The sequence below is a fragment of the Onychomys torridus genome, chromosome 14, assembly GCF_903995425.1.
Source record: "Onychomys torridus chromosome 14, mOncTor1.1, whole genome shotgun sequence".
NCBI classification, from domain to species: Eukaryota; Metazoa; Chordata; class Mammalia; order Rodentia; family Cricetidae; genus Onychomys; species Onychomys torridus.
Window position 1 is genome coordinate 79,213,016 of NC_050456.1, and position 21,708 is coordinate 79,234,723.

The 21,708-nt window shown below is 41.8% G+C and overlaps 1 protein-coding gene across 1 annotated transcript in view; it reads right to left on the reverse strand.

Moving 5' to 3' along the window:
- The window catches only part of Ppp1r13b (protein phosphatase 1 regulatory subunit 13B), a 77,021-nt gene that overhangs the window by 25,334 nt on the left and 29,979 nt on the right, over window positions 1-21,708 (reverse strand). Inside the window, exons 2-4 of the mRNA XM_036205693.1 lie at window positions 17,192-17,339; window positions 14,574-14,693; window positions 8,768-8,844 (exon numbers count right to left, since the gene is read on the reverse strand). Coding sequence (XP_036061586.1) covers window positions 8,768-8,844; window positions 14,574-14,693; window positions 17,192-17,339 — 345 coding nt within the window. The remainder of the gene's footprint in view (window positions 1-8,767; window positions 8,845-14,573; window positions 14,694-17,191; window positions 17,340-21,708) is intronic.

Consider the following 21,708-nt stretch of genomic DNA (forward strand, 5'->3'; position numbering starts at 1 on the left):
GAACTTGCCAGGATAGGAAAGAATGTCACTCCAAAGCTACTCTATAAAGAATGAGTTCCCTGCATCCATTAGCTACCCTCCTCTGAAGCTCTGCTTTCCTCTCTGGCAAGTATAGCAACTTACACTGCATGGTATTTGGTGAGCCAACTGTATGTACACTCTGTTCCTTACAGAAACATGGTTTCCACTGTATTTTATATGTATGAAAACTGTACTGGGCGACTAGGCATTAAGACAAATTCCCTGATAGGCAGACAGACAGGGAGAAGGGCCAAGTCTAGATAATAAAGATAGTGAACTTCCTGTAGGCCCTGCCTGTGGACTGGTCCTACAATTTCGAGACCAGACCAGGACATCTTTATCCCAAAGCTGTGGACCTATCAGCCTCCCTGTCTTGCTTCAAACTGGCCAACCCTAAGTTGAGGAAGGAAGACCTCCCCCAGAGATGCTTAAAACCCCCAGGCCTCAAGGAGAGACTAGGCTTCAGCTTCCCAAGCTCTCTCTGCTTTTCTCTGTGTGCCTTGCTGTGTGTGTATGTGTAAGGCTAACAAAAGCCTTTCTTCAGCAGCAACTGCTGTCTGGGAACTGTTGCTGTCCCTGCCCCTACCTGTTGCATTCGTGATGTTCCTTGCCTTTCAATTTTTAACTGGCAGAGAGGAGAAACCCAACAAGACCCCCTAGACTAACAGACCCTGTCTCACAAGGAGACTCGGTCTAAGCTTTCAGCGCAGTGAGTTGTCCCCCCTTGGTCCACCTGCACTGCAGTTTCTATTTCTGCCACTACTAAGTCTGCTTCCTCCTCTTCCACATCTCTGCAGAAGCCTCTGGTTGCTTCTCTGGCCATCTTGGATGACGCCTTTGATGCAGTTAACTGAACCACAGCTTATTTTGGTTCCTTGCTCTATGTTTGCTGTATTTTTTTTTTCTAGAGCTGAGGACCGAACCCAGGGCCTTGCGCTTGCTAAGCAAGCACTCTACCACTGAGCTAAATCCCCAACCCCTGCTGTATTTTTTACACAGCTATGATTTGTTTATATTTTTGTCTCTAAAAACAACCTGTGAAATCTGAACAGAAGTTTAGAAATTACCTTCACCAAACATCTTTAGTGTCTGTAAAGCTAAAACAAACAACATAGGACTGGCTCAAGAAAAGAATAAATCAAGACATTCTAACCTTGACTGGCAATCCCAAGAGCCTCTGAGTAATTCTTTAAACTGCACATATTATACATTTTCCTTTGTGGATAGCTCACAATTAAAAAGAAATAAAAGAGAGGCTGAAGAGATGGCTCACAATTTGGGAGCACTTGTTCTTGCAGAAGACTTGGATTCAGTTCCCAACACCTACATGGTAGCTCACAACTGTCTGTAACTCTGGTTCCAGTGGATCTGATGCCTTCTTCTGGCATCCATGGGCACCAGGTACACATGAGGTGCACAGACATGCATTCATGCAAAGCTTGTATACACATAAAATAAATAAACCAATAAATAAAGAGGGAGGGAGGGAGGGAGGGAGGGAGGGAGAGAGAGAGAGAGAGAGCGAGCGAGCGAGCGCGCGAGCGCCAAGCATGGTGACATACAGCTTTAATTCCAGCAGGCAGATCTATGAGTCTCAAGCCAGCAGCCAGGGCTACATAGGGAATTCTAGGACAGCCAGAGCTACACAGAGAGACCCTGCCTGAAACCCCAGTACATGTTCATTCTAATGAGAACCACAAGCAAAGCACCAGGGTGAGTGACTACTTCCAAGAACATGGCTGGCTGACAGGACACCCTGAGCTATACTCATGGTAACCATCTAAATGCAAGATAAAACATTTATTTTAAATTTTATTAATTTATTTTATGTGTATGGGGTTTTGCCATACTTAAAAGCTTCACTGAGCAAAGACAGCAATCGATAGAAGGGAGAACCTTGGGCAATGGAAGAACACCAAAGCTGCCATCTGCCCTCAGGCTGTGCCCATCTTGGCTATGGCTCTCTAGCAACTGATGAAGCCATTTACACACAAGTCTACACAAAGACTTGCTTCTTTCTCTGGTGGTGTTTATATAGCAGACTGACATTTAAATTCCAAGCTGCCAAACTGCTTTGCAGATTACAGAGTTTACACTCCCACCCAGCAATGCATCAGTGTTCCTGCCTCCCCTCCCCCAACAGAAGTTGCTGTATCAATCCTTTAACATCTGATTTTACTTTATATTCTCCTGAACATTAATGATGCTGAACACAATTCCATGTATTTAACAGGGCATTTATGTATCTCCTTTAGTAAAGCATGTCTAATTTTTAAAAATAGGGTTATTTCCCCCTAAGAACTATTTCCCCCTAACCAAGAAGCTATTTGCAATTAATACCCACTAGTAACAAAGGGAAAATCAGTTTTCCCCAATGGAATCTCACTGGGTATATCAACAACACTCCAGGGCAGAGCATGCCCAGGAACAGTTGGCAAACACAAAATAAATGCTATGGTTTTTTGTGGATTTTTGCTTCACTTTGACATTTTTGTCTTACTAGTTTTTGTTTGTTTGTTTTTTGGTGTGGTTTTTTGTTTTGTTTTGAGAAAGAAAGGAGAGAGAGAGAACACAAAGCTAGGTGGGTAGGATCTAGGAGGAGTTTGGGGAGGAGGAAAACATGCTCAAAGTATTGTATGAAAAAAAAAAAAAAAACCATGGGTTGTTTTCTCATTCAGTTTTCAGAGTTCTTTATATATTCTGTATGTAAATTATTCATCAAGCATGATTCTCAAGTATTTCCTCCCAGACTTTGTCTCATTATTTTCTTATAAATATTAAGACAACCTTATATGTACTAAGCAATCAACACATATGGCTGAAGCCAAATTCATTGGCTGAAAGATGTCTCTCATTAAAGGATGCAGAACATAACACACAGCAAAAGAGAACAAACAAAACAGGTGTCCTATCGAGATCCAAAAGAAAATAGGAAGATAAAATACACATAAGAGAACTTTCTAGAATTATAGATGCTAACCCTCAGAATCAGTGAGTTTGACAAAGTCAAAATAAATTTACACAGCCTGACTCATAAATGGAGGATTATTTATTGCTAGTCCCAAATGCCACCAAATGAAAGTAGAGATTTCTGATCTCCTATAACACACAACACCAAGTAGGTCTAAGAGGAGACAGCAACTGTGCAGACACAGCAAGGGACCACACAGCACAGGCCAGAAGTGACCCTGGGTGAGCACCCCAGGCTCACTACAGGGTTGTCACAGGGACTTGTGCCATGCACTGCAGGCAAGGGGACAAAATAACAGGCTTCTACACAAAGCAGACTCAGCAAAAGCTGTTTCAGTAGCAGGTAAATCCTGACCTGCCCCTGCCCTCCACATTTCTGCTACAGTAGCTAAAGTCAGATACTTTTTTCTAGACAATTGTTTACCTGATAAGCAAAGCTGAGTCTGTGGTACCGCATGAAAAATGGAGACTGGGTAACCACATTAGTAATTACTTCGAAAAGTCAATGCCAGGGCAATTCAGCAGGTAAGAGGATAGTGTGTTTTTATTAATGATGCTGGAAAAACTTGAGGTAGGTAGGTGTGTGTCTGTCTGTCTGTCTTTCTGTCTGTCTACAAAAGAATGAATTTGGATTTCTATCTTAAACCACATATAGTCTGTCTGTCTGTCTGTTTACAAAAGAATGAATTTGGATTTCTAATACCACACACACAAAAAATTAACTCAAAATAGATCATCAACCTAAATATGAGCTAAACCTGTAAAATTTAGAAGAAATGAGGTAGAATCTTCTGGCTTTGACAACATGCTAGACATATATCAATAAAGCAGGAGCTGTTGTTCTCAGCAAGATTGGCTGAGTAAAAAGGACAAAGGGCTTCCAGTACTCTACCAAAGAAAACACTTTTTGATGGACTGTGTCCTTTCAAAATAGTAAATCATCCCTGTGAGCACTTCTAAGTCTTTGGAACCTCACACAGAATACACAACAGAGAGTTTCTTTATAGTAGTCAAGCTACTACCTTGACCAGCCTGTCTTGTGGATATGCAGCTTGTAGAGAGCAGAACCTCCCCAGCCCTTGCTTGAGTTCAGCATCTGGTCGTCATACTCCAACCTACATGCCCTTTCTCCCTCACAGCTGCTGCTTGATCTGCTCTTCTTGTCTCAGCTCACAAGGCAGAGAGCATTTACTATGCAACTGTTCTATCCAGGACAGACACAAAAATTATGGGGAAAATATTTTTAACATCTTGTTAATTTAAAAATGCATGTGAAAGTGCTTTGGAGACAATAAAGTGCTTTACAAAGCAATGTATTAGAGGATTAAAAGGCAGGTGTGTATGCTATAAAATATACTAAAACATCTTTGATGTGATGCTGTTAACAGTTGGTCCTCTAGACTGGATCTCAAGCTTCCCTCTAATTACAAGCTCTTATAAAAAGGTAAAAACACACCTTAAAAAAAAGGTTTATTTTATATGTCTGAGTGTTTTGTCTGCCTGTATGTCTGTGCACCACATGAATGCAGTTTCCTCAGAGGTTAGAAGAGCCTGTCAGAGTCCTTGGAATTGGAGTTACAGGTAGTTGTTAGCCTCCATGTGAGTGCTGGGAATTGAACCTGGATCCTCTGGAAGAACAGCCAGTACTCTTCACTACTGAATCATCACTCCAGCCCCATAAACACACTTCTAATTTAGTTTCAGGTCTAAAATTTTGTTGCTTTTAATATCAACAATTTTATCAAGGAAGAAAAAAGATCACAGGCCTATCAAAGCTAGTCTTCTTCCTTCATTATATGTAGGAATATTGTTCTGAGCACCTCCATCTGCCATTCATCCTTCTCACCTTTAATATACCATCTACTCAATGTATTTGTCTCACCATGCCTGAAGCTCAGGTCATGGTAAATCTTAGAACTCAAATAGATTTTCAGGGCTGTTGAGATGTCTCAATAGGTAAGAACATTTGCCACCAAACCTGACAACTTGAATTCAATCCCCGAGACTCACATGGCATTAGCAGAGAAACTAAGTCCCCAAGTTGTCCTCTGACCTCCACATGTTCATTATAGCATATATATGGACACACACAAATGTAAAAAGAGCAATAAAGGAATCTCAAAACTGTGTTGTTAATTCTGAATTCTTACTGTGGTGTATGGCTGTACCCTGGAGGTAATATTGCCTGGTATAGGAACAGTCACATAAGAACTGTTTTAGATCCCACTAAATTTACACAATCACAAATTCCACCAAGAATTATTTATTTACTTAGAGACCTCACTATATAGCCCAAAGTAGCTTAGAACTTCACTATATATCTGAGGATGACCTTGAACTCACAGCAATCCTCCTGCTTCTACTTCCCAGGTGGTTGAAATACAGACATGTACTGCCACATCTATCTGTGTCAGGAAATCTTAGAGTAAGAGATGCCAGGTATGCAACAGGCCTGTAATATCAGCACTCAAGAAGCGGAGTCAGGAGGATCAGCAAGTTTGATGTAAGCCTGGGATACACTGAGGCCTTGTCACAAATGAGAAATGAGGATGAATGAGGGAAAGACAGAGACAGACTGATTTCCTGAAACAGTTCAGAGCTTTCTGCAGGACTCCAGATTTAGAGTGGACAAGTATGTCAGCTAAGGATGTAGGGAATGCTCTTTAGAGACTGGAGTGTAAGGAAGAGGAACGCCCAACCTTAACATCAGCATTTCTGAGTGGCACAAGGAATATGACATTGAAACCAGAAAAAAATGTGGGGCTGGGGAGATGGCTTGGTGGGTAAAGCACTTGCCACCAAAGGGTGAAGACCTGAGTTTGAATCCCCAGAACCCACCTAAAAGCTGGCCTATGTAGAGGTAGCTGTAATACCATGGTTCCTACAAAGAGATGGAGGCAAAGACTGCAGAGTCCTGGGACTGGCAGGCCTGCTAGTCTGGTGTAACAGCAGTGAACAACAAAAAGGAAGGTGGATGGAAAGGACCAACATCTAAGACTGTCTTCTGACCTGTAGATCAAACACACACTAACATACATGTGCATACATCATATATGTACACACACATACATGCACACACAAATGCTTTCCAGTAAGATCAACTAGAAATTATTATCCATATGTTTCTGTGGTGGCTGATTTATTTGAATGAATATTTGGTCCTGGGTGAACATTTTGGGATGGATTAGGAGGTGTGGTCTTATTGGAGGAGGTGTGGCCTTATTAGTGAAAGTGTATCACTGGGGTGGGCTTTGAGGTTTCAAAAGCCATTGCCAGTCCCAGTCTTGATCTCTCAGCCTCCAATTTGTGGATCAGGGTGCAAGCTTTTACCTAATGCTCCAGCGCCATGCCTGTCTGCCTGCTGCCAAGTTCCCTACCATGATGGCAATGGACTCACCCTCTGAAACTGTAAGCAAGCCTTCAATTAAATACTTTCTTTATAAGTTGCTTTCATTATGGTGTCTCTTCACAGCAACAGAAAAGTAACTAAGACATGCTCCATGGTGGCTATTTATAAAACTTAAAAAAACTTATTATTCACTAGGTTATATTGTCTCCCTTATTCCCTCCCTCCCCTCTGTCTCAGGTAGGGTCTCTACATGCAGATCATACTGGCCTCAAACTAACAGAGATCCACTTGTTTCTGCCTCTCAAGAGCTGGAGTTAAAGACGTATAACACCATATATCCCAGATCGCCTTGAACTCACAGTACAGTCAAGGATGACCTTGAACTAATGACCCTCCTGTCTTCACCTTCCCAGTGTTGAAATTACATGTATATGCCACCATTCTTGGTTCATGAGGCACTGGACATGGAACCCAGAACCTCATTCATGCTGGGAAAACCCTCTAACAACTGAATTACCGCCCTGAACACTCCGTAGACAAAGTATAAAAATGGTAATTAGAGCCGGGTGACGGTGGTGGCGCACGCCTTTAATCCCAGCACTCGGGAGGCAGAGGCAGGTGAACTCTGTGAGTTTGAGGCCAAGCTGGACTACAGAGTGAGTCCCAGGAAAGTGCAAAACTACACAGAGAAACCGTCTCAAAAAACAAAAAAAAAGAAAGAAAAAAGAATAGTAATTAGAACTAGATAAAAGTAAATAAATATTGTCAAACTTGACAAAGTAAGTAATATGCTGCTTAAAATATAGAAAGAGGGAAGACAGAAGAAGGGGTAGGAGGCTAGTATCCTTCTTTCACAAAGATGGAGGGCATGTGATTCAAAGAAGCAGAGATTTGGAGCTGGAGAGATGGCTCATCAATTAATACTTGTTGCTCTTTCAGAGGACCTGGGTTTGGATTCCAACACCCAAATGACAGCTGTCAACTGTCTAAAAACCTTAGTTTTAGGGGATCCAAAGCCCTCTTCTAGCCTCCATGGGCAATGGTCACATACATGGTGTACATACATGCCTACATGCAGGCAAATCACTTACATAGATAAAGTTAAAAATAAATCTACAGAAGAGGAAGAGGAGGTGGCAATGGCAATTCAGATTAGGTCTTCCTTATCCAAATGTCCAAAATCCAACATTTTTGAGTTCTAACTTTACTTTTGGATTAGGGATAGTTAACCAATGATGTTTCCAATCTGAAAAACTATGAAATCTGAACATTTTGAACAAGCGATCCTCAACCTGACATTCAGAGGTAAACAACAAAAGCAGCGCATCATCAATAAGCTGGGAAGATGAGAGGCAAATGTAGCCAGTGTGCAAGTCTTGTGGCTAGTATACAGCCTCTCCCTCCAGACCCCACATTCTCTTTTGTGGGGTTTTGTTTTGTTTGCTTGGATTTTTTTTGTTGTTGTTTTTGTTTTGTTTTGTTTTGTTTTGTTTTTTGGGCTTTTCGAGACAGGGTTTTTCTATGTAATTTTTGGTGCCTGTCCTGGATCTTGCTCTGTAGACCAGGCTGGCCTCGAACTCACAGAGATCTGCCTGGCTCTGCCTCCCGAGTGCTGGGATTAAAGGCGTGCACCACCAATGACCGGCCAGACCCCACATTCTTACTAGCATCTAATTAGGCCAAACACTTGCCCAAGGTTAAATGTCTAGTTAGCTGCAGAGAGAGAATGACCTAAACTAATCCTCTAGTCTTATAATTATTTGGAAAAGTCATTACTAAAATTGTAAAAGACCAGGTTGAAAATTTCCCTGTCTACTTGTCCTTTCCAGCGTGCCAGCTTTCCTAAAAGGGGGCCTTCCGTGTCTCCTTGGCCATAACATGTAGCCTACTCTCCAATGCTACAGAGTCCTGAAGGACTTTCTCTCATTGTCAGTGCTCACACATGCTCACCCTCCACCCACTTGGTTCTTCAATCCTGACAGAATGATCAGAGCATCAGCACTGAAGAAATAAAACCAGCCTGTCTGGTCAGTTCTTCGTTTCAGGGCTGGAAGGTGGACTCCTGTGCTTACTGACCAGCCAGCCCAGCCTACTTGAAAAGTTACATGCCAGATAGATCCCATCTCAAAATACAAGGTGGACAGGTCTTGAGAGACAATACTGCAATTGTCCTCTGGCCTCTACAGCAGTGGCTCTCATCCTTCCTAATGCTGCGACCCTTTGATACACTTCCTCATGTTGTGCTGACCCCAACTATAAGATTCTTTTCATTGCTGCTTCATAACTAATTTTGCTACTGTTATGAACCATGATGTAAATACCTGGTTGAGAACCACTGCTCTACAGGCTCACCAACTCAAGTACACCTGGATGTGACCAGTTATTCAAGCATAGAAAAAAAAAATCAATTTAATTTACATGACTTACCCCATTTTCAGTGCGTTTTTCTCCAGGTACATTTATTACATTTCTCTGAGTTCTCTGTTCTTGGGTCTGACGGCCACCTAAAGAGAGGAGATAAAGCTTACTGTGATGGCTCATTCACACTATTACCTGGAGTTAGAAACACCATGAAAACATGTGTGTGCCTATGGGGGGTTTCCAGAAAGGTTTAGCTAAGGCGGGAAGACCCACCCTGCAGTGTGTACCACTGGGCCATGGGCTTGGGTTCTAGACTGACTAAAGAGTGGAGAGTTCATGCTCTGCTTCCTGCCAGTGCATCCTTCCTACCCTGCCTTTCCCACTATGACGGGTAGTATGCCTACTTAAACCGTGAACCAAAAAGACTGTCAATTATTTTTCCTCATTTTCTTCTACTTAAGTTCCATACGTGAGTACTGAACTTAATTATTTCCACTTTTTAAAAAGGAACTTATCATCATCATCATTGTTGTTTTTTTACATAAGGTCTTGCTATATGGCCTTGGCTGTCCTGGAACTTGCTGTGTAGACTCACAGAGACCCCCTGCAGGTGCCACCCCACACACTCTTCATTTTTAATTGCATATCCGTGTGTCTGTATGTGGGTTTATGCACCTAAGGGCAGTACCCATCCAGGCCCTAAGAGGGCACTAGATGCCCTGGAACTGGAGTTACACACAGTTGTTAGCTGGGTGCTGGGACCTGAACTCAGGTCCTCTGTAAAAGCAGTATGTGCTCTTAACCACTAAGATGTCTCCCAAGCCCCCAAAAGATTTTTCTTTGCCTTTTAAAAATGTTTTATTTCTTATTTGTGTGTGTGCGTGCGTGCATGCATGCGTGTGTGTGTGGGGGGGGGGGGTGCGCACATGCCCACAGAGGCCAGAAGAGGGGATTTGATCCCCTGGAGCTGGAGTTTGGAGTCTTTCTTTTTCTTTCTTTCTTTCTTTCTTTCTTTCTTTCTTTCTTTCTTTCTCTCTCTCTCTCTCTCTCTCTCTTTCTTTTTTTTTAATTCTTTTAGTTTTTTTGAGACAGGGTTTCTCTGTAGCTTTGGAGGCTGTCCTGGAACTCGCTCTGTACCCCAGGCTGGCCTTGAACTCACAGAGATCCACCTGCCTCTGCCTCCTGAGTGCTGGGATTACAGGCGTGCGCCACCACCGTCCAGCGGGAGCTGGGGTTTCTAGTAGTTGTGGGCTCTCTGATCTTTGTGCTGGGAACTGAACTCTGGTCCTCTGGAAGAGGAGAAGGCACTTGTAACTGCTGAGCCATCTCTTTTGCTCTTGGCTATTTTTTTTTCCACAGAAATGAGAAAAATAGCCGGGTGGTGGTGGTGGTGGTGCACGCCTTTAATCCCAGCACTCGGAAGGCAGAGGCAGTGGATCTCTGTGAGTTCAAGGCAGCCTGGTCTCCAAAGCAAGTTCCAGGAAAGGCACAAAGATACACAGAGAAACCTTGTCTCGAAAAACAAAAATAATAATAAAAAAATGCAAAAAAATTTAATTAAAAGTACTAAAATAAAATATGGTCTAGTTAAAAATCTCAAAAAAAAAAAAAAGTCATTGGGGTTGGGAATTTAGCTCAGTGGTAGTGCTCTTGCCAAGCAAGTGCAAGGCCCTGGGTTCAATCCTCAGCTCTGGAAAAACAACAACAACAACAAAAAAAGAGAGAGAGAGAGAGAGAGAGAGAGAGAGAGAGAAATAATAAATACAATTACCAAACCTTCAATTTTTCCACTTATTTGCATACTTATTAAGTATAAATGTAAAATACCAGACTCAGATTCAGTACCGTTAAAAATGTTTTGCAATCAGTCTTTTCATGTGTCACTTCTTGTATTTTAATTTACACACACACCTCAAACATGAAATTTATAGTCAAGCATGAAACTGACTTGCTTTCCAAAGTGCTTTTTAAATGAGGGATGGAGAGATGGCTATATGGTTATGAGCACTGGCTGCTCTTCTGGAGACCCAGGGTTCAATTCCCCAATACCCTCATGGTGGCTTACAACCTTCTGTCCTAGGGGATCTGACACTCTTCTGGTTCTGACAAAATGAGTTATGCATGTAGTGCACACACACACATGGAGAAGGCACCAGGCACATAAGTGGTGCACAGATAGACATTCAGGTATAAGGCATGTATGTGGTGCATGGCCATACATGCAGGCAAAACATCCATATACATAAAATAAAATAAATTTAAAAACAAACTGTATTTTAATTGCTAGGTATGGTGGTGCACACCTTTAATTTCAACACTCAGAAGCAGAGGTAGGCAGATCTTTATAAGTTTGAGGCCAGCCTGGTCTATATATTGAGTCCCAGGCTAGCCAAGGTTACAAAGTGAGACCCTGTCTCAAAAACAAGGACAGGAAAGAGAAAAAGAAAGATGATTTTATAGCAAGTACCAGCTCAGGTAGCAGGGACAATTCTCTTCAATAGAGAATACAGATAAAGAAGGACAGCCAGGCATGGTGGCACATGTCTTTAATCCAAGCACTTGAGAGGTCAGAGGTTCTGGACTGCAGGGGCTAACAGAGACAACCTGTGTCAACACACACGAACAAAGAAAGGAGGGTAACTTGCAGTAAAGGAATCCTTCTTTACAAAATTACCTCCTTTTGAGGTGGTTTTTTTGTTTGTTTGTTTTTTGTTTTTGGAGACAGGGTTTCTCTGTGTAGCTTTGGAGCCTGTGCTGGATCTCACTCTGTAGAACAGACAGACTAGCCTCAAACTCAGAGATCCATCTGGCTCTGCCTCTTGAGTGCTGGGATTAAAGGCATGTGCCACCACCACCACCCCGCTTTTGAGTTTATTTTATAATTAATACCAAAAGTCACCTATACTCATTATAATACAATAAAAATCTTTTGACTCTACAGTGTTTATGTATCATGAAAAAATTCCTTTATTTTCTGCAAATTTTAGCTTAAAAAACAAGTGTATGTTTCTACAGTTCAAAATTCAAAAGAAACAGGAAAGTTTATGTTGTGGAATATTTTGTAACTATGTAAAGATGTGTTACATTTGTTTATGCTACATTTGTTTAACTATGTAAAGATGTGTTATATTTGTTTCACCTTGCCTGCCTAAGCCACCTGATTGGTCTAATAAAAAGCTGAACAGCCAATAGCTAGGCAGTAGGAGGGATATAAGCAGGGACAGTGGATAGAGAGAATGAGTAGGAGGAAGAATTTAGGTAGAGAAAGATGTGAACAAGGGATAAAGAGAGGGAGATGCATGTGGCCAGCCAGACACAGGAGCAGTGAAAGTAGGGACATACAGAATGAAAGGTAAAAAGCCACTAGGTGTGGTGGCACACACCTTTAATCCCAGCACTAGAGAGGCAGAGGCAGGCAGATCTCTGTGAGTACAAGGCCAGCCTAGTCTACAAAGTGAGTTCAAGGACAGCCAGGACTACAGAGAAACCCTGTCTTGAACAACAACAACAACAACAACAAAAATAATAAATAAATAAGAAAGGTAAAAAGCCCTGAGGCAAAATGTAGATGAAGAGAAACAGGTTAAATTAAGTTATAAGAGCTAGTGGGAAAAGGCTGAGCATGATCTGGGAGCTGGTCGGTGGCCCAAAGGAAAGCCTGCTACAGGTCTTCAATTAACAACACCTTCTTCCTGTCCCATAGCCATCCCATTCTCTTCTGCCCAGGCTAACATGTCCAGTTTCTCACATGGCCTTCCAAAGCTTCTTCACACACATAAAGCCTGTGAACCAATGCAGTCACTTGTCTGAGTCACACAAAAGGCAGCACCAGTATGGTATGAACACTGTGTGGCATCAGGCTTCCTCTACTGACACACTTCCAGTCCAGGGCACAGAATTTCTTCTGTATTTAAAGCTGCAGAACCCTCCACACCATGTGGATATCCCCTATGGGCATTTATAGTGTTCCTATCAGTAGTAGATAAAGAGTTACACTGTGTGCACCTTATTTTGTATAGGTTCAGTAACAGATTGAATGTAGACCTTCTACAGGAAGACTGCTGGGTTAAAAGGCTTTATGCTTTTTTATTTTTTTAAGGTTTATTCATTTTATATGTGTCTTGCCTGCATGGATGTATGAATATCTTGTATGTGCCTCGTGACCAAGGAGGTCAGATTCCCTTGAACTGGAGTTAGAGAAAGCTGTAAACTACTATCTGGGTGCTCAGAATCAAACTCAGGTCCCCTGCAAGAGTAGCCAGTACTCTTAACTGGTGAGTCATTTCTCTCTGGCCCAGCTTTCTCTCTCTTTCTCTCTTCTCTCTCTCTCTCTCTCTCTCTCTCTCTCTCTCTCTCTCTCTCCCTCTCCCTCTCCCTCTCCCTCTCCCTCTCTCATCTATCTATCTATCTATCTATCTATCTTGAGGCAGGGTCTCTTGCTTTTCTTTCAAACACTTTTTTATATAACTCTTTATTTATCTATCTATCTATTTGGTTTTTTCAAGACAGGGTTTCTCTTTGTAGTTTTGGTGCCTGTCCTGGATCTCACTCGGTAGATCAGGCTGGCCTCGAACTCACAGAGATCTGCCCGACTCTGCCTCCCGAGTGCTGGGATTAAAGTTGTGTGCCACCATGGCCCAGCCAAACACTTTTCTATAAATTTCTAAGACTTCTTATTTGGAAATGAAAATATATTCACCCATGTGAGTTATTCATGTTGTCAGGATGCTTACAGGCATCAGGTTTTGTTTTCTTTCTTTCTTTTTGTTGTTTCTTTTTGTTCTTAAGACAGGAACTCACTATGTAGCATTAGCTGGCCTGATGCTCAGAGATCTACCACCATGCCTGGCTTTGGTTTTGTTTTAAATGGCACACTTACTGGTCTTGTCTTTTTTTTTTTTTTTTTTTTTTTTAAAGATTTATGTATTTATTATGTATACAGTGATTGTTCAGCCTGCAGGCCAGAAGAGGGCACCAGATCTCTCATTGTAGATGGTTGTGAGCCACCATGTGATTGCTGGGAATTGAACTCAGGACCTCTGGAAGAACAGCCAGTGCTCTTAACCTCTGAGCCATTTCTCCAGCCCCAAAATCTTTTTTGTTTTGTTTTGTTTTGTTTTTTGTTTTGTTTTTCCAGAGCTAAGGACCGAACTCAGGGCCTTGTGCTTGCTAGTCAAGCACTCTACCACTGAGCAAAATCCCCAATCCTGGCCTTGTCTTTTATAGTATATTACACTGAGAAAGACTTGGTGCACTCTAAAATTTTTTACTTATAAAATCAGAAATTTTTTTCATAGCCTTTTCCTTTATTATTTCAAGGTTTCATTTTAAAATCTGAATGTTTGACCTATGTGATATTTATTAAAATTAATCTCTTCATATATTGCATGTTTACACATTATCATATTTGAATGTATTATCTTACCAACTTGTTGTCCTGAAAGAAAGCAAGAGCCTGTGCCTACAGGTTGCGACATACTCAAATGTGCAATTGCAGAGGTGAAAGACACATGGAATACAATTTTGAGTGAAAGAAGAAAATGTGTGAATAAATTTTTCTAAAATTAACTAGTATGATAAAAGTTAACAAGTTTAGAAGGACAAACATGGTATGTACTCACTCATAAGTGGGTTTTAGATATAAAGCAAAGAACAATCAGACTGCAACCCACAGAACCAGGGAGGCTATATAGCAGGGGGGACCCTAGGATGACTGTGGCTTATAATAAGTTTTGGTTTTACTCAATTCTTGGGCAAACCTCAATGAAACATTTCACTAATAGGATAAGAATTTATACTGTATCATGCTGATAATAGAAAAATAATAATTAAAAAAGTTAACAAGTTAAAGAAGAAGAAACCATTTACCTACCTTGTTCACTGCTCTCAGCTGGAGAGTCCTCATGTCGAAGAAAAAATTTCACTTCTTCCCTGCGAGGCCCCCACTTCTGCAGGTGATCATACATCATGTGGTCATAGGGGATGGGGCGTTCTACTCCGGAAACAAAATAATTAACACCAGTCAAAGAACATATGCATACACTGCCCCCCCACGCGAATTCAAGAACAGTACAAGCTCCACATTTTACTTTAATGAACAAAAGTAGAATGAAGGAGAAATGAAGAACAACAAGGCAACATAGAAACACAGTAATAAATGCCAAAGTAAATTTCCAGTGTCCACTAGGGAACAATGAAAACTTGCGTTTAAAGATAGTTACTTATCACAAGGCAGTATACCCTGCATCCTTCAAAGAAACTAGCTATATTTTATTTATTAAAACATTACACATGGCAATAGCTGTCCAAAGGTCCACCACAGCACTTCCTGCAGAGAAAGGCAGATTAAGAACTTGGTAAATGCTGGTCTCTGTAAGTGCTCGCAGTTTAAATTCTATTTCAAATATTTTTTAGAATACTAGATTGATTTATTTTATTGTAAGTGTTTTTGCCTGAATGTATGTTTGTGCACCACATGTGCACACCCTCAGAGGCCAGGTGAGGGCATCAGATCTCCTGGAACTGGAGTTACTGGCAGTTGTGATCCACCATGCTGGTTCTGGGAACTGAACTGGGTCCTCTTGAAGATTAGCCAGTGCTTTTTTTTCCCCTCGGAGCTGAGGACTGAACCCAGGGCCTTGCGCTTGCCTACCACTGAGCTAAATCCCTAACCCCTTAGCCAGTGCTCTTAACTGCTAAGCCATCTTTCCAGCCCCTCAATTTTTTTTTTTAATAAAGAAGGTATGATACAGATGTCCCATTTATTTATTTACTTATTTAAGATTTATTTATTTATTATGTATACAGTATTCTGTCTGCATGTATGCCTGCAGGCCAGAAGAGGGCACCAGATTTCATGGATGGTTGTGAGCCACCATGTGGTTGCTGGGAATTGAACTCAGGACCTCTGGAAGAGCAGCCAGTGCTCTTAACCTCTGAGCCATCTCTCCAGCCCTCAAATATTTTTTTAAGAAGCAAACCTTATTAACAGAATGTTCTTTTACCAGTCCCTTGACTGATAAAGAACACAAATATGGCTGTTGCATTTTCCTGTTTATAATGTGTCTACTTCCCTTCTCTGTGGACTATTTCAGGTGGTAGGCATCTATCTTTTTATCACTTCAAACCCAACAAGGTCCAATTGATCATTTTCTCAGTATCCAATGTACACCATTCACACCTCAGTTACCAGGTATTTTTTTCTCTAAGCATTATTTTCATAATGTCGTTCCCTATTTAAAATCTCCACAACTGCTTTCTAGCTCTCTGTGGTACTCAGGCCTCGCATGAGGGGGTCTAAGACCTTCTTTCTAAATTCAACTATTTTATTTTCTTTTAGTTTTTACTTTGTTTTTTTTTTTCCAAGATGGGGTTGTCTCAAACTCACTGTGTAGGGGTTGGAGATTTAGCTCAGTGGTAGAGCACTTGCCTAGCAAGTGCCTGGGTTTGTTCCTCAGCTCTGGAAAAAACAAACAAACAAACCCTCTCTATGTAGAAGAGTATAAACTTGAAGTCCTCATCCTTCATCTTGAGTGCTAGAGTTATAGAATACAGGCATGCACCAACATGCCCAATTTAAATTCCTTTTCTAGGGTATAAACTTTGCAGAATTTCCTGCATTCTGCAGTCATGTTATATTCGAGAATCTCTGTCTGCTTACTAATAAGTCTTTCAATATAAGGACAGGGTTTTACTATTTACATCACATGCTGTCTTCCTGATGTTATTAGAAGAGAAAAGAGTTGTTAGAAGTTGAGGTATAGTGTGGTGAAATTGTGTTCCCCAAAATATTGTGCACACTAATAAATTTATCTGGGGTCAGAGAATGGAACAGCCAGGCATGGTGACAGATGGGTCTCAGCTGAACTGCTGCTAGAAGCCTAAAATCTTAACCAGCCAAATGCTTCTAGTTCCTGGTCTTCACACCTTATATATCTTTCTGCTTTCTACCATCACTCCCTGGGATTAAAGGCGTGTGTCACCATGCCTGGCTGTTTCTAATGTGGCCTTGAACTCACAGACATCCAGAGGGATTTCTGCCTCTGGAATGCTAGGATTAAAGGTGTGAGTGCCACCATTTTCTGGCCTCTATGTCTGTCTAGTGGCTGATGGGCCAACGAGATAGGTGGCTCAGCTGGTAGAGGTGCTTGCCACCAAGCCTGATTTGAGTTTAGTCCACAGAACCCATATTAAAGAATGAAAGAACTCACTCCTGAAAGTTTTCCTCTGACCTCACAAGCATGTTTGTGGTACATGAACCCATATAGACCACTGAACCATCCTGCTAGTCACATGTTACAGAATCTTATCTCCCCTATACTACAGCTGTTTTTACTTTTCATTACTCATCTCCTTTCTAGCACAGATAACTGGGAGTCATAGCAATGTCTCCATCTGAGCATATTGAGATGTGTGTAGCCACCACTGGACAAATGTCTCCATCTGAGCATACTGAGATGTGTGTAGCCATCACTGGACAGCCTAACATACCGCTTCCCCTCCACACTTCCGCCAGGTGGCAACTGCCCTCTCCAGGTTCCTTGCAGAATTCTACGACATCTCGACAGGTGGTTTCTGGTGTTATAGGAACTTCCGTTAAAATCTGTTCATTGTTGCTCAAGAACACGGTTAATATCATCTGTGAGAGAAAGATTAGAATCACAGTTTAGATTCCTCATATAAAGAGCTTACTATTTTTAACTGTTTATGTTAGCAAACACAGTTGCAGGGCTGGAGGAATGGCTCAGCAGTTAAGATTTTTTTTTTTTTTTTTTTTTTTTTGCAGAGGCAGAGGACCTAGGTTTGATTTCCAGCACCCACATGTCAGCTTACAAATGTTCATAACTCCAGATCCAGGGGATTCAATGACCTCTTCTGGTCTATGCAGGCACCAGGCATACATATAAGCAAGAACACTCATATACCCTTACACATAAAATTAAAACTCTAAAAAAAAAAAAAAAATTGCTGAGTGGTGGTGCACGCCTTTAATCCCAGCACTCGGGAGGCAGAGCCAGGCAGATCTTTGTGAGTTCGAGGCCAGCCTGGGCTACAGAGCGAGATCCAGGAAAGGTGCAAAGCTACACAGAGAAACCCTGTCTCGAAAAACTAAAATCACACTCCAGGCTGTTGAGATGGTTCAGTGGTAAAGGCACCTGCTGCCAAGCCCAATGACCTGAGTTCAATCCTGTGTTTGACATGGAGGACCACATGGTGGAAGAACAGACTCCCAAAAATTGTCCTCTGACTTCCAGATGCACACATGGCATACATGCCCACACCAACACCCTCTCCCAATACAAAATACTTAAATAAATGAAAATTAAAATACAATACAAAGATATCAGTGGGACAAGTTGACATCCCATAATTACTCATTTCAAAGAGAAAAATTATAAATGACACAATGCTTCAACACCAAGTAGGGAAAAGGACTACATCGTAAATGAAAGTTCCCATCTGAAAAAGATTGAACTCATTATCTCATGCATTGGCAAAAGTTGCTTCTAGATCAAATATTTTATTTTTAAATTAATATTTTATGTGTACAAATTCTTCGTCTGCATGCATGTGTGTGTATCACATGTACGTCTGGTGCCTTCCCAAGTAAGAAGAAGGCTCTCTCAAACTGGAGTTATGGATGGCTGTGAGGCACTATCCAAGTCTGGACTAGGTCAGATCAGGCTTTCTCTCCACCATTGCCAGCAGTCTACAGTGGAGGTATCCTTGTGGATTTCTGGGAACCTCTCTAGCACTTTGCTTCTTCCTGTTCTCATGTGGTCTTCATTTATCATGGTCTGTTATTCCTTGTTCTCCCTTTCTGTTCTTGATCCAGCTGGGATCTCCTGCTCCCCTAAGCTCTCTCTTCCTTGAACCTTGCCCAAGGGGACTGGATCTGCCTGTACTGAATCCACCAGGTTGAACTGAATCCCCAGGGGAGTCTTGGCCCTGGAGGAGATGGGAATGGAGGGGAGGGGATGGGAGAAGGTGGGAGCGGGGGCACGAGGGGGGAGGACAGGAGAACCCATGGCTGATGTGTAAAATTAAAACATAAATATAATAAATTAAAAAAGGAGAAAAAAGTCCTTTCTAACTAATAATTCAAAAATCAGAAACACAAGAAGATTCATTATTCATGTACTTTAATTTTTAGCCAGGCAGTGGTGGCGCACACCTTTGATCCCAGCACTCGGGAGGCAGAGGCAGGTGGATCTCTGTGAGTTCAAGGCCAGCCTGGGCTACCAAGTGAGTTCCAGGAAAAGGCGCAAAGCTACATAGGGAAATCCTGTCTCAAAACAACAACAACAAAAAAGAAATAATTTTAAAAAATCAATACTCTTTGGGTACAGTTTAAAGATTTATTTTAATCTAGTGGTTCTCAACTCTCCTAATGCTGTGAACTTTTAATAGAGTTCCTCATGTTGTGGTGACCCCAAGTATAAAATTATTTCATTGCTACTTCATAACTGTAATTTTGCTGTTATGAATCACAATGTAAATATCTGATATGCAGAATATTTGATATGTGAACCCAAAGGGGTCACAACCCACAGGTTGAAAACGGCTTCCCAGAAAGCATCTAAAGTTTCTTCATTATTCTTTCATCGAAGGCCAGAAATAAGGGCTGCCAGACATGATGGTGTATATCTTTAATCCCACCCATCTGAAGGTAGATGTCTGTGAGTTTGAGGCCGGCCCAGTCTATACAGTATGTTTTAGACCAGTCAGGGCTACATAGTGAAACTCTGTCTCAGAAACAAAAGCTAAGACCTAGGTGCAACAGAATGCACCTGTAACCTCAGCACTGGAGAAGCAGAGACAGGAAGAACCCAGGAGCTCACTAGCCAGCCAGCTTAGCAAAATTGGGCCAAGCCCAGGTTCAATGAGAGACCCTGCCTCAAAAAAATACGAAGAGCAACAGAGGAAGATCCTGATGTTGACTTGTGGTCCCCATAAACATGCACACATATATGTGCATGTACATAAACAAACACATTCACATATGCATACTCTCCAAAAAGTAGGAACTGGTCTGGGGAGATGGATCAGTCAATAAAATGCTTGCCTTGTAAACACAAGGACCTAAATTAGATACCTAGAACCCACATAAATAACCAGGGCATGGTAGCATGCTTGTAATCCCAGCATTAAGGAGGTGATGACTCCTGGAACACTGGAGCTCGCTGGCCAAACAACAGACAGTGTTTCAAAAATGAAGGTGGGCCAAATGTGTTGGCCTTTAATCCCAGTACTCTAGAGGCAGAGGCAAAATATTTTTAAGAGTTCCAGGACAGCCAGGACTGCATAGGGAGATTCTGTCTTCAAACAAACAAACAAAACAAACAAAAAACAACTAATAAATTGGATGACACCCGAAGAACACCCTCTGGCCTGCCTACACACACACACACACACACACACACACACACACACACACACACACACACAAACATACTCCATACATACATACACAGGCATATGGATCCACAAACATGAATATACTCCATACACAAAGGCACATGCACCCACACATGAACATACCCTACACAAACATACATAGGCACGTGAACTCACACACATACATGTACACAGACATAAAAACAGAAGCATATTTATAATCAAAATATGGGTACTAACAAATGTTAACAAGGATGTGGAGAAATAGGAAACCTGTATGCTCGTGGGGGAAATGTACAATGGTACAGCCATTTTGAACAAGACGGCAGTTCCACACAACACAAAGCACAGATGAATGATATGGGGGCGGCAATCAATTCTTATGTAGCACAAACCCTCAAATGGTCTCAAACTCTCCTTAGCTGTGTGCTGATTTTGCTGCCACTGCTAGGGAAGGTTTTATTTCTCATTCTTGAGTCTCGGCAGGAACTCAGTAGACTCTGGGAACATCCTTTTAGGGCAATGGCTCTGACTCTGCTCAGGTAAAGCTTTAGACCCTTCCCACTTCCACTTCCTAGTGGAAAAGGAACTGTAGAATAGCACAGATAACTGACATGGAAGAAGACAATAAAAAAATAAAATGAATTGCAGTAGCTTACTTGGTAGGTAGTAAGGAAGGAACTCATAGAAGTCATGGAAAGGACCCACCAAGGTGGGGATGGACAGCCATCAGAAAGACCCTTAGCTTTCCCATGCGCCAGAGGATTGACTCTAAGTTCCTTCCGGGTCTGACATGTTGTAACTCTGTGTTCTGACTTAAAACCTCAGAAATGTAGGCTGGAAAGATGGCTCACAGTTAAGGGTACTTGTTGTTCTTGCAAAAGATCTAGGTTGAATTCCTAGCACCCACACGACATTTAACAACAGTCTATAACTCCAGTTCCAGGGTATCTGATACCCTCTTCTGGTCTCTGAAGGCTCCTGCATATACACGGTGCACAGACATACATACATACATGAAGGCAAACACTCATATACATAAAATAAATAAATCTTTTTTTTTAAAGAAAAAGGCAAATGAAAACCATACTTGGTCTCTGGGCATATCAGCACTGTTACTACTTCAGCCCAAGTCAGCACCTCTGCTCAGGCTTAGACCTGTGAAGCAACGGGTCACGCTCTTCACCCCCACTCCAGCCACTGCCTTTTCACTCTTTCATCAGCCGGTCACTTCCTTCCCAGAGCCTTCCCCTGCTGTCTGGTTAGAGCATCCCACCCAGCTACTCGCAGCTGTGACAGCCTCTTCTTTCAGCACTTACCAGAGAGGCTCTCCCTAACCAACCTATCCAAAGGAACTCCATTCTGGTACCTACCTCTTACATGACTAGGTAGCCGTTCAATTGCTTATTCCCTGTTTCCTGAGAGCAGGGATCCTGGTCAGTCTTCAGCTATGTCATTAGTACCTGGATCAGCACCAGGCACAAAGCATGGACTACATAAATCCTCCAGTTGTATGACTTGGTAAGAATTTTGAGTCCTGAAGGATATGTGCTTGTCTGCCTTTTTATCTTCAAAGCTTCTTCACAAAAAGACAAGAGAACCTTTACCCC